At 40.0% G+C, this 19,289-nt stretch overlaps 1 protein-coding gene across 4 annotated transcripts in view; it reads left to right on the forward strand.

Moving 5' to 3' along the window:
• Kifap3 (kinesin-associated protein 3) overlaps window positions 1-14,234 on the forward strand; it is a 154,970-nt gene extending 140,736 nt beyond the window's left edge. The window contains exons 20-21 of one of the 4 annotated variants that reach the window (XM_006496681.3): window positions 9,199-9,264; window positions 12,852-14,231. In XM_006496681.3, the coding sequence (XP_006496744.1) occupies window positions 9,199-9,244 (46 nt within the window). In that variant the 3' untranslated portion in view covers window positions 9,245-9,264; window positions 12,852-14,231. Of the gene's footprint in view, window positions 1-9,198; window positions 9,265-12,851 lie in introns of all 4 variants that reach the window. The other 3 variants (NM_010629.3, XM_006496679.3, NM_001305643.1) reach the window with 3 other exon arrangements.
• The last annotated feature ends 5,055 nt before the right edge of the window (window positions 14,235-19,289 follow it).

Consider the following 19,289-nt stretch of genomic DNA (forward strand, 5'->3'; position numbering starts at 1 on the left):
CTCCAGGATAGTTCAATATATGGAAATCCATCAATGTAATCCATTACATAAACAAAGTCAAAGAAAAAAAAACCACATGATCATTTCATTAGATGCTAAATTTTACAATAATAACATCAAAACAAAAAATATATTAAAAATTACTTATTATTAAGGCAACATTAATATAAATTAGATGTTATCTTGAAATTTTGTTGTTACTTTTATAAAAGTTCATTAAAGTTTCTTAGAGAATAAAAAAGGAATTCAGAGTGCTCCAAATTATAAGCAGAATCTATAAAACCATAACAGTAGTTCATCTGATTTTATCTACCTTAAAGAAACCTTCACCATAACAAACTGTATTAGCATTAAAAGTATTATTAATTGTAATAACCAACTCTTTAGAATTGCTAGGGGTGCCAGGGTTGCAGCTCAGTTGGCAGAGTGCTGGTAAGATGTCCAGGGTTTGATCTCCAGCACTCCCAGCACTTAGGAGGCAAGAAGCAGGAAAATCAGGGGTTCAAGGTCATCCTGGACTACATGGTGAGTTAGAGGCCAGCCTAAGCTACATGAGACTCTGTCTGAAATAGGTACATATTTTTCTGGAGATAACATTTATTTGAAAGATTTTTTTTTCATGCAGAAAGATAAATGCAATGTGTTTAGGCCTCACATAAATTTTATCTGTAGTCAAATCTTAGGGTGCTTTCCCATCTGTTCAAAGTGTGTAAGTCCATGCTCAAACAGCAGCGTGTATTTGAACGTTGTATTTCTAGGAAATGATGCTATCATCAAAGGTGTTATAAACGCATGCATTAGCTTCCAGTGTCAGAAAGCTGACATTCTACCATGACCTGTTCTATACTTGTCTTCCTTCATCCCATCCTATCCTGTTATCAACTAGTAGCTGATTAGTACATTGGAAGACTCACATGTGCCTACAGATCCCTGTTGTCACTGTTTCTATGATTTCTAAAGTGTTTTCAACTTAGTTTTCTTAATGGCATTCAACGTTAAAAGAACACAACTTAAGTATATAATCAAAGTGAAGATATGCATTCAATGTTTTATCATTTAAATTTTTATTTGTGGTCTGTTTAATTGATAGGCATTTGAATAGGATCTTGAAGGGAAGATATAAGTATAATATAAAATGTATAATGTGTTTGAGCACCCTGCTTGTTATTGTGTTAATTTTTGGACGGTGGTGGTGGTGGTGGTGCTATTACCAGGCCTAAAAAAGGCCTGAAGCAGCAACCATGAGGCTGCATAGGTCTCTCTGCATCCTTGCTGTGGTTGTTTATATTGAGTCAGCCTCCTATCAGTGGGAGTGAAGCTGTCTCTGACTCTTCTGCCTGGTCCTAGGACCCTTTACCTCTTACTGGGTTGCCTCATCAGCTTTGATATGAGGGTTTGTGCCTATTGTTATTGCATCTTGTTGTTGTGGAGTGTTCAGTTGTTAGCTCTAGGAGGCCTGCTCTTTTCTGAAGAGAAATGGAAGAGCAGTGAGTGGATCTGGGGGGTGGGGGGAGTGGGGAAGGGATGGGAGGAGGGGGAAGGGTAAACTGTGGTCAAGATGTGTTGTATCCAAGAATAAAGAAAAGGTATGAGTAGAATTGAATAGAACAAAATAGAACAATATGTCTTAGTGTAATTTGGAAAATTATGAGGTTTGGGGGAAAGCTGCTATATCAAGATATCAAGGAGAATGATGTAAAAGCTGATTATAATGCCTCCCATCTTGTGGGCAAAGATTTAGTCAATAGAAGTTTACTTTTCACTTTAGATAGGTAGACAAACACAAATTTAAAATATATATGTATGTATGTATGTATATATAGATATATATACACATACATACATACATACATACATACATACATACATATACACACAATTTCTTTGTTGGGTTTTAAATAAAAGTATATGGTTTCATTTCAGACTTATAGACATGCTTTCTTGCTCTTTAAGCTCTTAGTTTAAGTTTTCAATACTCTTTAGTAGAAACATATCAATAAATTTGTGATTTGAGTATTCTGTCTCAAATAATGAAGGGTAATCACACACCCATAATTCCTTTGTTTAGCCTTGGGAGAAATTGGATCTAAAATTGGTATATCCCACTTTTTAAGGAATTTTTTCCATTTTAGCGTTTATTTGGATGATTAACATGAGTGTGTGTGTGTGTGTGTGTGTGTGTGTGTGTGTGTGTGTGTATGTGTGTGTGTGTGTGTGTTTCCTGGGGCCAGGGATTTTATACATAGAATGCAATTTTATATTTACCTCATTCTTTGTGTGGAGAAAAAACTATCACTGTTTACTTTGTCCTTTCCTTTCTTGGGAAAAGAAAGTGTTATTTATCGTCAACAGGTAGGGATTGGAGTTATTTTAAATGGAGCCACTATGTTCCTGACCCTAAGACTTGGAGCAGCTAATGTAGGTTTGCCTTCGAGTGCACATGTGCATTTGAAATGCAGACTATAGAGCACGTTCCCCTCACCCTGAAATGTTTTCATATTTCCCCAACTTACATGTAAATCCTAGATTCTCAGGCTTTTCTATAGCATCAAACACAGCAGATACCACAGAATCAAATATTACACCCTAAATGTTTTCATGTCCTGTGCTTCTGACTAAAGAAACCATCACTGTCAGTCTCCTGAGCATAGGTAGGTGTACAGAGCGAGTAGTAGACTGCATGAATGCCTAGAAATCCTCCCTTGATTTACTGCTTTAACATGAGCCGGCCCGTGGGATATAAAGTAGGACATTGCCCTCACTTTTCCTAAAGGTGTTCTCCATTTGCATTTATCATGATGTAGAATCTGAGTGTTTGATTGAATTAAACAGTTTACACAAGCAGTCCACTCTCACGATGGCAAGAGGAAGGGCTGATTGGATGTGACATTATTTTACAGCAGCAATAATTAGCATGCCTCGACATAGGCATAAATCTCCATGACTTATGCAGGAGCCTTGTAAAGGCAAACAGAAAGCATGTGCAAGAGGCATGCCACATGCAATGGACTATCTCTTCACTGTTGCTACATCATGTGTAGGAGCCAGAGTTTCCAAAGCATTTCTGGATGCATCATTATCATCCCATATAAGGTGACAGTTATAATCCAGATATCAACAGTACCAAATATATACCTAAGAATGGGCTATACATGGAAGACACTTGATACCGGACTCTGAATAAGAGATAGTCAGTACTCCACAAAGACAGAAGTGACAGACTTACAACATCAGACCCACACACTCTTACTTTGATGGCATTGTCCATGAGCAATCCTGTGCTTCCACATCCTTGTCTACACTCCATCTGCCTGGCATTGGGACAGTGCCTCCTTAACCCTGTGCTTTGAAGACAGTACAGTCAAGTCCTATTCTATTCTCAGAAGACTTGTAACCAAACAGTCCATAGTTAACCTTAACCTTGGGTAGAAAATGGATGGAGCTCTACTGTTATAAAGTGTGTCCTTGTGGGCTAAGCAGGCCTCTAGAGTAAATGCAGAGATTGCTGTGGTGCTGGTTGGAGTCCATACTCTGAAGAATTTATCTGGCGTCTACCTGTACTTACTGCTGAAGTGACTGAATTAGCAACTAAAGGGTCGCAATAGTACTGCCCCACGTAAATCCTAAAAGTAGCCTAAGTAGGCAACTTAAAACTCACTTATAATCAAGGTGTCAGATGTTCTTGCTTAGCTCTTTAAACATAGATTTTTAATGAGTTTTTCTATGGTTTTTGTAATCTACACATTTCTGTTCATAAGTTTTAAGAACTATTAGTTTAATTTATCTTCCAAAAAGTCTTTCCTGACAAACCAGTATATGAGTTTTATCACTGACATGACTTATCTATTATTCAACAAAATAAAGGAAAGGAATTGGTAAATAGTCGCAGATAAGTTGGGAGCTTTATGTTAAACAGCCTATTTTTATGACAATTTAAAGATTCATATCTGTCTGTCTTATATGATGTATAAAGAGAAAAGTTTCAAAACTATATTTAAAATTTCACAAACTATTAATTCTTTTAAGGAGTTTTAATGAGTTTTTATAGGAAGTTAATAACATTTTCATTTAAGAGAGACAAGTATGTTATCAGTAGGGATAACATCCATGTTCGATGGCTGTATTGCCTCTGACATTTTTCAAATATCAAATCTCTATTTTATAAAGGAAAGGGAAAAATTGATATAGCCTGATATTTTGTATTAGTCAGGATGATTTGAGATTCTTTTCCATTCTTAGGACTTACTCATTCAGTAATGTAGTCTAACTGGATTCCACTGGTACTTAGGTTACAGTAACTAAATATGGTTATTTACATTTTAGCCAGTTAGTCCAGCCAGAGCATTTTAGTGCTTGTGTGCTAACTTTGGATTGTGTTTAAGGTATTTGACTTTACAGCATGTTTAGTTTCTTTTCATTTCTTATTAGTATTTTTCAGTACCTAATAGTCTCCTGCCCCCACCTCCGACAAGAACTTTCCTCTCTGTTCAAACATCACAAACGTGTTCCTTTTGGCATGTGCTTTCTAGCTCCCCAAGCAGTCTAAGCAAATTGGAAAGTTCAGCTGTCATTCTTGGAAGGTCATAGATCACACTAGCAGCCCAAGTAATCCAAGAGGTTTTAAGTATCATAGCATTTAGTTTAAAGTGAAATTTGCTCTGACAGGGCTGGCAGACCAATAGGAAAAAGAAATATTTGTGCTTGGAAAAGTGCGTGTGTAGAGACCAAGAACATAGCTGATGGCTGGAAGTGATTTCAGTCTAAAAAAACAAATCATTAAGAGAGTGCAGAGGGGTAAAACACACAGTTCATATTTTAAAGACTCTCAAAATGAACCAGCAACTAAGGTTAGCATTACACAGTAATTAGTTTGGGTGTTCACATTTAACTCACTCAGTACCAGACAGCGTGGTTAATCTGTCACTGAGAAAACATTGCTACTGAGCCCATGCTCTCTACTTAAAACCTCTAACAGTAATTTTTGTGCCTTAAGAAGAACAAAGACATAATGACAGATTATATAAATGCCAAACCAGTACCAGACAAGCAGTTATTTACCAGAGGTGCTAATGACTCAGTTTATTGATGGAGAAGTTACTTAAGCCACTCAGTAAGTGCTGGGATTCGAGTCATCATTTGACAGTATAGAACCCACCAGTAGTTTCAAGAAGTTCTCATGCACGATTAGGACATGTAGTCAAAGATAGCTAGATGTTGTGCCCTAACTAAAAGACTTCTCTAGAAGTCAGAGACCATTCCAGGTGTAGGTGACTGCTCACTTCAGCTTGATAATCCTATGTGACAAGATGTAGTAGGTGCTATGAACAAGGAAAAGTCATGAACTCGTTAATAACTGCAGTTCTCTCGTTTTAAGCTGGCTTTGGAAAGCCAGTCTTCGATCAGAACAATACAAAGTGTGTAAGTATTTTCCTTGAATGTCCAGAACAGATAAATAAGAATAGAAAGAATTTCTAGTAAGATGAGGCTAATAAGGAAGGGCTCTTGGTGTGCAGATTTGGGAAAAAAAAAAAAGACAGAAATTCAGAAACCACTTCCATGTATGGAAATGCTTGTGATTTCCTTCATGATTGACAGTCCACTCTTACCCAGACAAGTGTTAGCCATTACTCTGGCCTAGTGAAAAAAAGCATCTAATTCTCTCTCAATTGCTGATAAGAAGACAGGTCGATAAGTCCCTTTGTTTGCGCCTTCCTGCACTGTGTGCGTGCCGCCGGGCTCCCGGGTGTGGGCACGTCACTGTTTGGTTAGAGGTGTTCTTATCTTCCTTGTGAATCTGCTCAAGACACCGCGGAACGTGGATGAAGACAAGTATTAATTGAGATTAGAGAAGAGCCAGTGAAGTGGGATTTCATTACCGACTGGAATAAATGAAAGACATTCTTTACACACCCCCTCCATTGGTGTGAAGTAGTTTTTATCTGAAGCATCAGCTAGGCACTACTGAATGAATCTGCCCCACAGTGTTTTCCCCTTACAGCTGGGAGGTGCCATTAACAAAAACGTCTAATGAATGCCAGATTAATGACTTAAATACAGCCTCCCAATACTTATATAATTTTCCCTTTATTTTTGAAAAAGTGAGATTTCATTTTAAAATATTATTTATGGGGCTGGAAAGCTGGCTAAGTGACTAAGAGCAATTTCTCCTCCTCCAAAGGACTTGGGTCAGTTTCCAGCACCCATGTCAAGCGGGTCACAACTGGGTCTAACTCCAGCTCTGGAGAAAGCAACGCTTTCTTCTGGTCTCAGAAGGCACCTGCATACACATGGCATACACAGATATATACAAAGGAAACAAAGAAACCTCCCAAGTATTATTTATGCTTTATTAATAATAAAAGGCAAAATATAATTACGTATATACAATACACAAAAGTAACTGTAAATTACAGCTAACTTGTGTGTGTGTGTATGTGTGTGTGTGTGTGCACATGCCAGGCTCATTAAGAGACTGCATAATTATACTCTTGAAGTTTATTTTCTCAACGATATAATGATTCAATTTCAAAACAAAAATGCCTTAAAAATATATAAAAATATATGTATATTACCATTAAACTTATAAAAAATATGTTTTTGATGTTGGTTCCATTATGATTTTCAAACTATGCTGTAAAAATAGTACTAAATATGCCAGTTAAATTTTCAGTTGCAAGCAAGCTAGGCATAGTGGCTCACACTTTTAATTACAGCAGTTGGGAGGCTCAGAGGTAGTCGAATCTCTGTGAGTTTGAGGCCAGCCTGATCTACATAGTGAGTTCCAGGTAAGCCAGAACTGCGTAGTGATACACTAGCAGGGAAAGAAAAAAAAAGTCAGTGCCGAGGACAGTCGACTTAAGCCCCACAGTCACAGAGTGTATATCGGCTTAAGCCCCACAGTCACGGAGTGTACCGCAGGTGATGCCTATTTTGTGTGAATTAGATTATTTCACACTTACAAAATTGAAAACGTTAGTGTTAAATACAGTTTACATTCAATTAGTTTTTGTTTTTGTTTTTCAATTTTTTATTAGATAGTTTCTTCATTTACATTTCAAAGGCTATCCCGAAAGTCCCCTGTACCCTCCCCCTGCTCTGCTCTCCTACCCACCCACTCCTGCTTCTTGGCCCTGGAATTCCCCTGTACTAGGGCATATAAAGTTTGCAAGACCTAGGGGCCTCTCTTCCCAGTGATGGCCGACTAGGCCATCTTCTGCTACATATGCAGCTAGAGACACGAGCTCCAGGAGGTACAAATTAGTTCATATTGTTATTCCACCTATAGAGTTGCAGACCCCTTCAGCTCCTTGGGTACTTTCTCTAGCTCCTCCATTGGGGGCCCTGTGCTCCATCCAATAGCTGACTGTGAGCATCCACTTCTGTGTTTGCTAGGCCCCGGCATAGCCTCACAAGAGACAGCTATATCATGGTCCTTTCAGCAAAATCTTGCTGGCATATGCAATAGTGTCTGGGTTTGGTGGCTGGTTATGGGATGGATCTCCGGGTGGGGCAGTCTCTGGATGGTCCATCCTTTTGTCTCAGCTCCAAACTTTGTCTCTGTAACTCCTTCCATGGGTATTTTGTTCCCTATTCTAAGGAGGAATTAGTTTTGTTTTAAAACTTAGTAGCACATTCTGGTGCAGTGGTAAGACAAGCTCGCCATCTAGTGGCTCATCTGTAAATTACATATAGATGCCAGTTGTAAGACCTTGTTAGGTCACTTATTTGTGTGGATTTAAATTCTTACTGTTAAGGTAACTGGCTTCCTGACCAGTCCCATGAAATGCCTCCACCATTAGCTATTTCATGCAGTATTTCCTGTACTCATGGGGAAGGTTCTTTCATTCAGGTTATCTGCAGTTATTAAAACTTTCAGCTCTCAGTTCTAATCTAGTAAAGTTTGTATCTAAAGTTTCATTTCAAAAGCTAGCAAAAATAGGCCAACAAGGTGCCCCATGGCTGCCGGCACTTGCGGCCAAGCCTGGCAAGCTCAGTCCAGTCTCAGGACCACAGATGGAAAGAAAGAGGAACATTATTCCCACAGTAGTTTTCTGACCTCTACAGGTGTGCCCGCACTCCTCTGCACTGCGCACATCTGTGTGCACGCACACGTGCGAACACACACACACACACACACACACACCCTTTGTTGTGAACTGTAACAGTCTGCTGACTGTTGTTTACGGGGCTCCAGGCATTGGTGTTGGGCAGACAGGTTCCCTGGTAAATGCTTTCCATGTGTTTGAGCTCACCCAGCACCCTTTTCTACCGCAGATATCTTTTTAAAGCACAGAATAGTTTCTTTAAAGCTACTGAGTTCTCCAAGTTCGTGCAGTTCTCAGTGTCATAGGAAGAGTTTTACATCTAGTCCACCTGTCATTTAAACCTGAAGTCCCGTTGCCTGCTCAGATCAGAGCACACTGGGCACTGTTCTCCAGCTGCTGCTGTGACTTGCTCAGGCCTCTGTGCTTTCTGCATCTCTCTTAACCTATGCAATCCTACCTTTCTCTCCAGACCCATCCATCCATACACTGGTACTCTTTGTTCACGTTACAGGCTTATTACGTACATTATTAGTGCACATACGTTACATTAATAAAATCAAGAGATGGGCTCCCTGTGTCTGCTATCTCTCCGCTGCTGTAGTGGTCTCAGACCACATCAAAAGTATCATAGATACCTAAGATTCTTCATTTTAAGGAAATAATGAAAATCAAAGTTATTTCAAGAAACATACGAAGCAGAGATTGGAGATTGTGTCCTGATGATTGAATTAACAAGGTTGTGATGAGAAGAAGGGTTAGCCTTTGTGCATGATTGCAAACAGTTACTTGGGTAGGGTTTCAGAAGAGTAGGATAAAGAACTTTCCAGCAGTCTGACATATCCATACATGGAAACTGCCTTCTTGGAGTCCCAAGCACCGTATGTCTAGGAGTTCAGACAAAGTCCGAATGAGCTCTGTCAACAGTGTTGTGAGTTGAAGTACAAACAAGATTGTTTCAAACTATTTTCAGATCTTGGAGCCTATGAGCTTATGAAAGAAATGGATCAAAAGTTCTCTTTCATGCTAACGTCCCCTAATGAATGTATTACGTGTTTGTACTTGTATTGATGACTTATAGTTTAAAGGAAGAAAAAGACTTGGTTGCTCTGCTCTAACCATAGTGCGATAACGACCATGCTTTTTACTTACGCAGCACTGTCCATCCAAGGATTTCAAAGTGCTTTGCAAGTGTGCACTAAGTAAGCCTCAAGCAGCCGAGGTAGGTGCCTGACTTCCCTTTCCCCAGGAATGTCCCCTGTGGCCCGGAACCTGGGTGTGCCGAGGCTTCGTGTGGCTGCCATTTCCCTGCACTATGCTGCATGTCCAGCGTCACCCGTGCTTCTCAGATTTTGTTTCCCCCGAATCATCGCAAGTTGAGATTCTTAGTGAATGTTGCTTGAGGACTTGTTTTAGACCCTATAAATATGGACAGAATTCAATCTTCTACTTTCTCTGTGTCAGTGAAGTCTGTAGATTTATAAAACCAGATTCTAAATTCGCTTAGTAGTATATTATTTGTTGAATTATAAGAATAATTTTCACTTTAAGGGATTTTTTTTCCATTTTCTTCCCCAGTTTCCCCTAAAGTCATTGTTCTTGGGTATAAAACTTAATAGAAGATTGATTTATTGACCTTACCATCCCTTGTTATCTTTTTACCAGAGAGCCTTTTTCTTTGGACTAGAATTATCTGTTATCAAGAAAATATCCTGGGTTTCAGTAATTAAGGGATTTTAAATATTTTATCTGAATACTAAAGACAAAAGTTAAACCGCACTAAACAGTCACAAGAAGACAGTGCAGAGTAGTGGCTGCATGTGCTAATATAGAAGGACTTACTGGTTTTATGTAGTTTCAGAGCAGCAGAAAGAGAATTTGTGCATATAGAGACACACTAAACATACTACACTTAAATACCATATGTATAGCCACATGTTAAAAACTATTATCTAAATCAGTGGTCAAGCAAAGTGCAGATGTCACTCTTAGTTACAGCTTCGTTTCCTTGGGTTCCACACAGTGTCCCTGATACTATTAATGCCAAGTCAAGTCCTCCCAAGTCAGAAAGGCACAAGTTTCCTGCATCACTGCACACTTGTATTTGTGTTTGCATCCTTTCCAGAAGAACTTACTGCAAATACTGTCTCCTTCCATTTAGAATATACTTACTGTTAGACTCTTGGAGCTTTGAGCCAGAATCCCCACTAATAATGCTGCATTATTTTATCAAGGAAGGAAGTAGAATTAATGTCTATATGATCCAAAAGAATATCTGTCAGCAAGTTCTACCATCATGGACACCCTGTCCTCCACTACGTTAGAATGACACAAATAAGAGATTCAAGAAGACAACTGTAGCTTCACAACTAACTTAATTTAAAAGAGGGCCATAACTACAAAAGGGCCTACAGCATCACAGTAGTCTCCAAGCTGACTTAATATTTCAAATATCCTTTAAGTGCTTCATCTATGGTACATGAAGGATCAACCAAAAAGAGCCACTTTTAAGAGTTTCATTTTCTTCCTGGGAGATACACACAAACACACACACACACACACACACACACACACACACACACACTCACACACACGTGTGTGTGCATGCATACATACATACATACATACATACATACATACATAACAAAACTCCCAAGTGCTGCCCTACACATTGTAGCCTACACTCAAGATCCATGAACTCTTGGCTGCAGACACAGAACCTGCCATGGTGACCTAAACACAGGGATACTAAAAGGTTCCACACCTAAGGGTGGGTTTTATCTTCACTTACCTGGGGATATAGACTCTTATTGGCAATGTAATTGGTGTATTCAGAAAAGGGGGAGTGGGATTTGACATACATAGTGAAAAGTGTAGCATATAGGCATATATAAATGTATTTATTCATATGACACATAGGAAAACAGTGATGGAGAGTGTGTCTGTCCACCATAGAAATATGGGAAATAAGTCACTCAGCTTGAATGTAGAGCAGTCTCAGTCTCTGAGACTCTGCTGAGTCCCTTCCTCATTGGGAGCATTGGCCTGCAAAGGTTCCATGGTCCAGGCCACAACAGCAAAGGAAGTGTGTCAGCCTGTGCTGTCCTGCTGTGTACCGGCATGACAGACTGCTGCCAATCACCACCCTTCGTGTAGAATTTCCCAAAGCCTTTTCATGAGTCAGTCAATTTCAAAAGGGCTTTCTTTGCTCAATGATCTACTACAAGCCTCTAATTTCCAAGTCTCAAAACAAGGTTTGAGATTGAGAAACGCCAACAAATTAGCATGGCCTGGTATGTCCCCAGATGTCAGCCTCTTAAGAGGTACTAAGGAGTGTCCAAAGTGCCAAGAAGAAAGATGGTGAGGAGTAAGTTCCGACCGATCAGCTCTCATTGCCCATGCCGTGTTAGGGGATGATGGCCGTGCACGGGTATACTGTCTGGGTGCTTAGGAGTGCTCAGCAGACGACTGACTGTCCCTCTGAGTACATGGACCCTGTAGAGAAATGGAGGTTTGCTGAATCCACCAATTTCTGGGATATCTCTTTATGAATTAAATTTGTTCTTTGACAGTTTCATATATGCATATAATACATTCTGATTACTCCAAACCCCTCACCCTCTCTGAAGCTACCTCTAGAATAATATTTTTCCCTTCGCCTCAAAGTTTAATCTCTTTAATGAAGCAAAGTACAAAGGGATATTTATACTTATATGATTTCAAAATAAGATACGGACTTACTATTTAGATATAGTCTAATACATATATAAACATATGTGCTGTAAGCATTTTAATACTTGCGAGTGCATCTCAATATAATCTTACTTTAAGAAGTTAATATAAATGTGGATATATTTTTAATCAGAGTGACATTTTGTTGGTGAAGTTATCTTTCTGCTTAATAAAATCTTACGTAATGTTATTTCATTTAAATGTGCTTAAAGTTCTCAAAGCTTAATTTCTGCATTTTATAAATGATGTCCTTTGGTTTTAAATTGAGCTCAACTAGCTTTCGCTGCATGAGCTATGTGTGCATGAGCATGCTGAAGCTGCCACACCCGCCTGGCCAGTGAACGTTTTGTCCTTTTCTTCAGCGTTGGGGAATTGTTTGTTAGAATGCTTTTGTAGGACAGATTTCCTCCTAACGGTTTATTCATAGACGAGACAAAATTGTGAGTTCAGAGTAGACTGTCTGTGCTGCAGGCTCTCTGTGACCCTAGGGCTTCTGTTTGTGTAGAGTAAACCAGAGCATACAATTGTGTGGCTTTTGCTAAAAAGGAAAAGGTATGCAATTTGGCTTTCACAGTTTACAGATCAACTCTGGCTGGTTTGCAGGCTGTATAGAGTGCTCTCTTGTTCTTTGAAGCTCATGGACTTAGATGTGTTGGGAGTTCGCTGCTGACACTCAGATTGCGTATCTTATTAATCGGGGCTTAGTCTATTCCACAAGACAGAGACCATGTAATAGTCAGCAAACTCTAGCCAGTGTCGCCATTTCCTAGTGGAGTAACGCTGCTCATTGCTTGAATGTGATTTTTTTTCCTATTCTTTCATAAAGCCATGTTTGTGGATAATGTGTTAATTCAAATTGTTTTCATTTGAGTCCAGACCCTCCTGGTGGGCTTCTGATATTTAAGCATAGATTGTCAGAGGTATATATTTTGTTATGTACATTTTAATGAGAATATAAAAGGTTAATAATATCTCTGAAAATTATGTCGCTGTCAGGGAATCTGAAATGTGACATTCCATGGCCCTGACAATGAGGTGAAAAACAAAGCAGCTTCTAACCTGCCTTTCTCTTTCCAGCCTCGGGATGGATGGCTTCGGGCAGCCACTGGGGATCCTTGGACGTCCTGCCACCGCGTATGGATTCCGCCCTGACGAACCTTACTACTACAGCTTTGGGTCTCGATAAAATCACCCCTCCCATGTGGACACTCAGCTTAGGAGAGATCTGTGTGCTGTGGGTTAACCTTGAATCTTGACTTAATAATGCATGTTATACTCCTATGGGGCTGTGTTGCTTATTTCTCCACGTTGTTAGCTTCAGGTTAACTCTAACCCTCATGTCTTTTGTTAAATACGGTTGATGCTCCACTGTTCACTCGTCCAGCCACATCTCGAGGTGAATAACATTTCCCGTGAGTCTGTTGCAAAACTGCTAGACTGGAAAAGCAGATACTACATTATGTACTTTAAGTGACTAATTTCTATTGGAAAAAAAAAGTGGCATACATGCAAAGGAATGAGCCGAAGTCATGTGTTCATACTTACTGTGGTTCATAGGAAACACTCATGTACATGGGAGAAACATACTTTTTTTTTTAACTTTCTCTTTCTACTTATAAACTTCTTAGTGTTTCATGTGAGCCATGCTATCTTTAAACTTTAAGTGAACCTCAAGCTTTTTATCCCATGCTGTGTCTGGAAGTTTCTTTCACAAAGTTAGTAACTGTACAAGCTTTTTAACTAGCAGTGAGCATATGCTGTAAGTAATGTTATGCATTAGCATAGTCTACTGAGCGACCCACGCTCATGCCATGTTAACTGCAGCAGAACACCGGGCAGCGGAACCCTCTGTAGATGGAGCACGAGCATCACTGAGCTTCTAAGTCCGGGTCTTCCAAAATGTGCAATATCAAATGTGAGGATGCTGATTATTTTTGCCTTACCTAAGAAAATTAAGGAAAGGACTCTCTGTTTGTTCACTTAAGATAGAAGTGGGTAGTGGGAAATTGAAAGGGATAGGATGATTAATAATGAGTTTTGGAAATAATTCATTGATTGTAAGATATTGAAAACTTTACTTGAGAAACCAAGCAAATGAATTCAGTATGGGCAAAGATTGTTGCTTGATCATCTCCTACTGAAGGAAACCTAAGCTTCCGAACACTGCAGATCAAAGGGAAGACTTCTGCTCTTAACTTTAGGAGCCCACTGATCTAAGTGTACTAGTTACCTCAGTTCACACGTTTAGCACAAAGTACTGGAGCTCGGGAGGTCCTTTGGACAATACAGTCCATCTGCTGGAGAAATGTAAATCTAGCCAACAGGTATGTTCTTACCTGATACATAAATGACCTGAGACATTGTTTATGTTTGTGAATTCACAATCTGAAAGCATGCAGTTATTGTCTTTGTTTCCCTTTTACCCATAAAATATTAAAGCCAGAAAGGTTTGAACCAGCACTGTCCAACTCTCATTTTTATGATTAAAAAGAAAAATCTATGATGAGAGCCAGTGGGATGTAGGTAAGTAAAGTCACTGGTCACCAAGCTTGAAGACCGGAGTTCAAGTCCCAGTACCTACATGGTCAAAGGAGCTAGCCAATGGCTGCACATTGTCCTCCAACCCTCACCTACTCACTGTGATATATATGCACCCTACACAATGTCCTCTAAGCTGCACCCACACACTGTGATATAGATGAATCCCTACACATGCACAAAGACAAATAAGTGTAAAATATGTATTTCCTGTAAAATTGAGATGAGATACTAAATGACTTGCCCATGTTTCTGTATTCAGTCAGTAACATTGCCCGTCTCTTTGTTTTCAGTGTAGCAGGCCTTGTACAGACGCTTTCCTGCTGTTTATCACATACGCAGTCTAAGTATACAGAAGTGATATTAGTAGGAAAATAAACTGACATTTATACACTGACTTATAATACTCCTGATAATTCATAACATTTCTAAATATCTTGTTGTAGGACTTCACAGATTTAGTAACTAATCTTTCTTCTCGGACATGGACAGTTTAACATTCTCTTGTTTATAAAAGTTTGCCAAATAGATAAATAATGAAGACTAGATATAAATTGTGTATGTCAGAGGACAAAAAGAGTTGGCTCTTGGCACTTCTACAAATGCCATTCATAATGTAAATCATATCCTGACCTCACTAGATTTTGATTACAAATTAAAGTCACACTTAATTTAATTACATATACTAGAAATTTTCTTGGAACATAAAAGTTAAAATTTCTACAGGCATCTTAAAAAGCTGGCACTTAGTGGCTCAGAATTTGCTCAGAATATATTCAACCTGGGTTGTATCCCTAACACCTCAAATAAAATCATTTAAATTTCAAAATAGCTTGAAAAGAAAAGCATACAGAAGCATTCAGAGAAGAAACTGCCTTCCGTCTTTAGATATTAAGTAGCTAACAAGCAGGGTGTGAACTACAGACTTGCTTATTTTTGATGAGGGATAGATGGATTCAGAATTTAAAAACACTTCACTTGAATAATGCTTTAGTGATTTTTAAAAATGTCCAATCAGTCCCTCAACCCACAGGAAAATTCAGGGTCCCAGTTTTCAGGTGGACAATGAGTCGGCAGGATGACAAAAAGACGCAAACATAAGGGACTATTGATCTGAATGTAATTTTTCAAAGTGAGCATCAGACTTATATTACAGAAGAAAAACAAGGAAGCTAGGTAACACATCAGCCAAGGTACATTGAAGTTATCTTTGAATAATGACACAAAACAGAGAAATGCATACATAAAGACTAGCAGGAACCAGACAGTGTTTACAACTGAGATACGATCAGCCCTATTTAAAGTTAGCTATTCACAGGAGCCAAGTAAAAAGGCTAATGTGCCCAGGTACAATTTTAGTCAATTGTTTGACCCACCACCAGGGATCCCTTAGTAAATACCTAGTTATGCTATTCCTCTGGGCCTAGAGAAAAACATGCACCAGAGAAGTTCTGTTCTACTAACCCTTACATGAACAATACAATACTCTAGTTCCTCCTTAGACCACAACCCAATTTTCTTCTTAAACCATTGTAAATTCCTGTATATGGGAGTGACTTGGGGGTTATTCTAAGTGATTTTGTGGGGGGACTTTCTTAAGTAATGTAGTCTGCCATGCATAACTATAATAAGAATTCTAAACTTACTTTGCTAAGCCTGCCCTGAGATTTCTAGCTCCTATCCAGTAAAATACTGCAAGAAAGCATGCAAGACCCTCCACACTATCGCAGGGACAAATCTGGAGCATTTGTGCTACAGGATGCCAAGGCTCCAGGAGACTAAGTTTCCATGAAACTTTTTGTCTCAGGACTGAGTCCAAGCTTTTGGGCCTGCCACACAGACTTCACTGGAGTCAGTATGGCATAAAAAGACAGCTTTTCCTCAGCTATTTTCTCTTCTGTAGTACCAGGGATTTAACCTGGGTTTCCTCATCTGTGGATAGTCTTAAGAATGAGTATGGAAAGCAGACCCCACCACCACCACCACCCCCCACCCCCCCCCCCACACACACACACATGCCTTTTATTAAAAATAGATTTCTTTTTTTAGATATTTTCTTCATTTACATTTCAAATGCTATCCCCTTTCCTAGTTTCCTCTCCAAAAATCCCCTATACCCTTCCCCCACCCTGCTTCCTGGCCCTGGCATTCCCCTGTACTGGGGCATATGATCTTCGCAAGACCAAGGGCATTTCCTTCCATTGATGGCCGACTAGGCCATCCTCTGCTACATATGCAACTAGAGACACAAGCTCTGGGGGGGTACTGGTTAGTTCATATTGTTGTTCCTCCTATAGGGTTGCAGACCCCTTTAGCTCCTTGGGTACTTTCTCTAGCTCCTCCATTGGGGGCCCTGTGATCCATCCAATAGCTGACTGTGAGCATCCACTTCTGCGTTTGCTAGGCCCCGGCATAGCCTCACAAGAGACAGCTATATCTGGGTCCTTTCAGCAAAATCTTGCTGGTGTATGCAAAAGTGTCTGGGTTTGGTGGTTGTTTATGGGATGGATCCCCAGGTGTCGCCGTCTCTGGATGGTCCATCCTTTCAAAGCACATGATTTCTTGAAACTGTCAGGTGTTCTGATTCAGAGAACCACACTAGAAGAGTCCCTATCAAAACAGCCTCACCCATGCCTGGATATAATGCTGATGGCAAAATGGTGCACCACCAGCCAGACTCTTACTAGCACTAGCCTTTCAGAGGAGGGGGCAAGTCATTCTTAGATGTGCACATAGGTACTTATGACAGAAGGAGTGTGACAATGATTGTTCTGTAGTTCATTTTGCAGACTGCATTAAGACCTCATCACTTCCTATAGTAGAGTAAATCCTAGTGTGTGTGCACCATTCTTTTCTCCTAAGTCTGGCTACTTTTTAGGCAGCCATAAAAGTTCTCAAAATTAAGACAGCACACAAAGAATACCAGCCTCCAGACTGCAAGCCAACCTGGTTCCAAATGTCCTTATCTACATGGAGAAGTCGATGACACTGTACATTTGGCACCAGAGGGAGCAGGGGTCCTCCAGTGAGTCCAGCTCCCTTCTGAAATACAACTCAATTTATTCCTCAATGGTTTGCTCTTCCTTTTCCGTGCTCCTTCTGGAAAATCCCATTGCTATGATCAAATTTTCATGTAATTCCTAATTACTTTCAACCTAAATAAAAAGCAATAAAATGTTACTTATTTGGAAATAACATTTCAAGAGGAATCTGCATGTCAGAGTAAACTGGGTATATTCAATGTGATGAGGCAAGGAAACAGTTTCAAAGACCAAGAAGAGGAGGATATATACTTAGGAACAAGGATAAATAAATTGTGTATCCCAAGGTTGAAGAGTCAGTTGCTGAGCAAATGTCCTAGTAGACATATTTTTATATAGGATTTAAGTGGCCTATGGGAGCTTGTGATAGAAATTTTTTTTGATAATTTCTATCAAACATTCATTTAAGGAACCCTCCTTTCGAAACCTCTCAACATTTATGTTTATTTTGTGTTTTATTGGCTTTTGAGACAAGGTCTCGCTCTGGCCTCTAGCCTGGCCTCAAATGCACAGTGACCCCACCCCACCCCCACCCTAGCCTCAGAGTGTCAGAACTGTGAGTACAGGCCAGCACATCCAGCTTGCCTACAGTTCTGTGTGTGTGTGTGTGTGTGTGTGTGTGTGTGTGTGTGTGTGTGTGTGTGTGTGTACTTGATGTATGAGCACATTCCCACTAGATTCCTGTGAATGGTTTTGCTTTTCTGTTTCTTGGGGAGGACAAGAGAGGCAAGCAAGGGCTTCCGCTGCCTTTCTTTCTGACCAGAATCCAAGAAGCACCCATTATGCCATATGGTTTGTCTTTCTGATGCCTTTTGGCTCTTGTTGTTTGGATGTATGCACTGTCGTGTACCAATTCACTGGATTGGTGGATTCTGTACACAGTGGCCTGTGTTCCACACAGGTGAAGAAGGTCACAAAGTTGGGGAAAGGAAGAAAAAGGATTTTAAACATCTTTGAAGAAAATAAATGTTGCTGCTGAAAATGAGAGCAAAAATCTAATAAAACTCTTAAAACATTTGGAATTGATTTTCTTGTTTTCACGTGTTTGTTGACCATTGCTGGGCCAGTACCCTGCAGGTCACGGTAACCACCGAAGTGATTGGTTGAGCCTGGCTTTTATTTGTTTCATTCTTTTGAATGAAAACCCCAAAGTTAACCTCTGCCTCCAGAAATGAACGTGAATCATAATAGGTAGGAATCCTGTGCTTGAGCAATCTATGATGCCATCACACATAAGGTCCATCAGTACAGTCGATAGCACTACGAAAAGGTGTTAACATTTCAGTTATGATGAGATGCTGTTTATGGTAAAATGCTTCCAAATCCTAGGAACATTAGGAAACCCTAGAGTTTTTACACTTTATAAAACATGTGAGCACTCTGGGGCAGCAGAACGATGCAAAAGGAAACAGGTTCAGAAGCTTTGGCAATGGGATTGGCAGAGAGGAAAGCCTGCCATACCAGACAGCTTAGGCCTTCTTGAGCAGAGTAATCAGAACAGAGGTGTAGGGGGAGGGCGTGGGAGTTAGCCAAATAAATACCAAACGTTGGGAGGTTGGCAGACTGAAGGAAGAGCTGGAACAGAAGTCCTAAGACGCGTGACTGTCCATCTGAGTTGGTTGGATGTGGGTGGGCAGGTTGACTGAGTGAAAGGTGAGGTCTAAGAGGAAGTGCTAAATCCAAAGTGTGTTCTTGCTCTTGGAGGCCAGAAGAGGCCATCAGAGCCCCTGGGCCTGGCGGTACAGGTGAGTTACCTGATGTAGGTGCTGGGAAATGAACCTTGGTCCTGTACTAAACCAGCAAGTGCTCTTAACCACTGAGCCATGATTCCAGCCTCACAGGCCTCAGACCACATCTGTAACGTGCATCCAGATGAAGCACTAAGCATCCATAAGGAACAACTCGAAATCAGCATATGAAATACTGAAATACTGTC

Source organism: Mus musculus, chromosome 1, assembly GCF_000001635.26.
Source record: "Mus musculus strain C57BL/6J chromosome 1, GRCm38.p6 C57BL/6J".
NCBI lineage: Eukaryota > Metazoa > Chordata > Mammalia > Rodentia > Muridae > Mus > Mus musculus.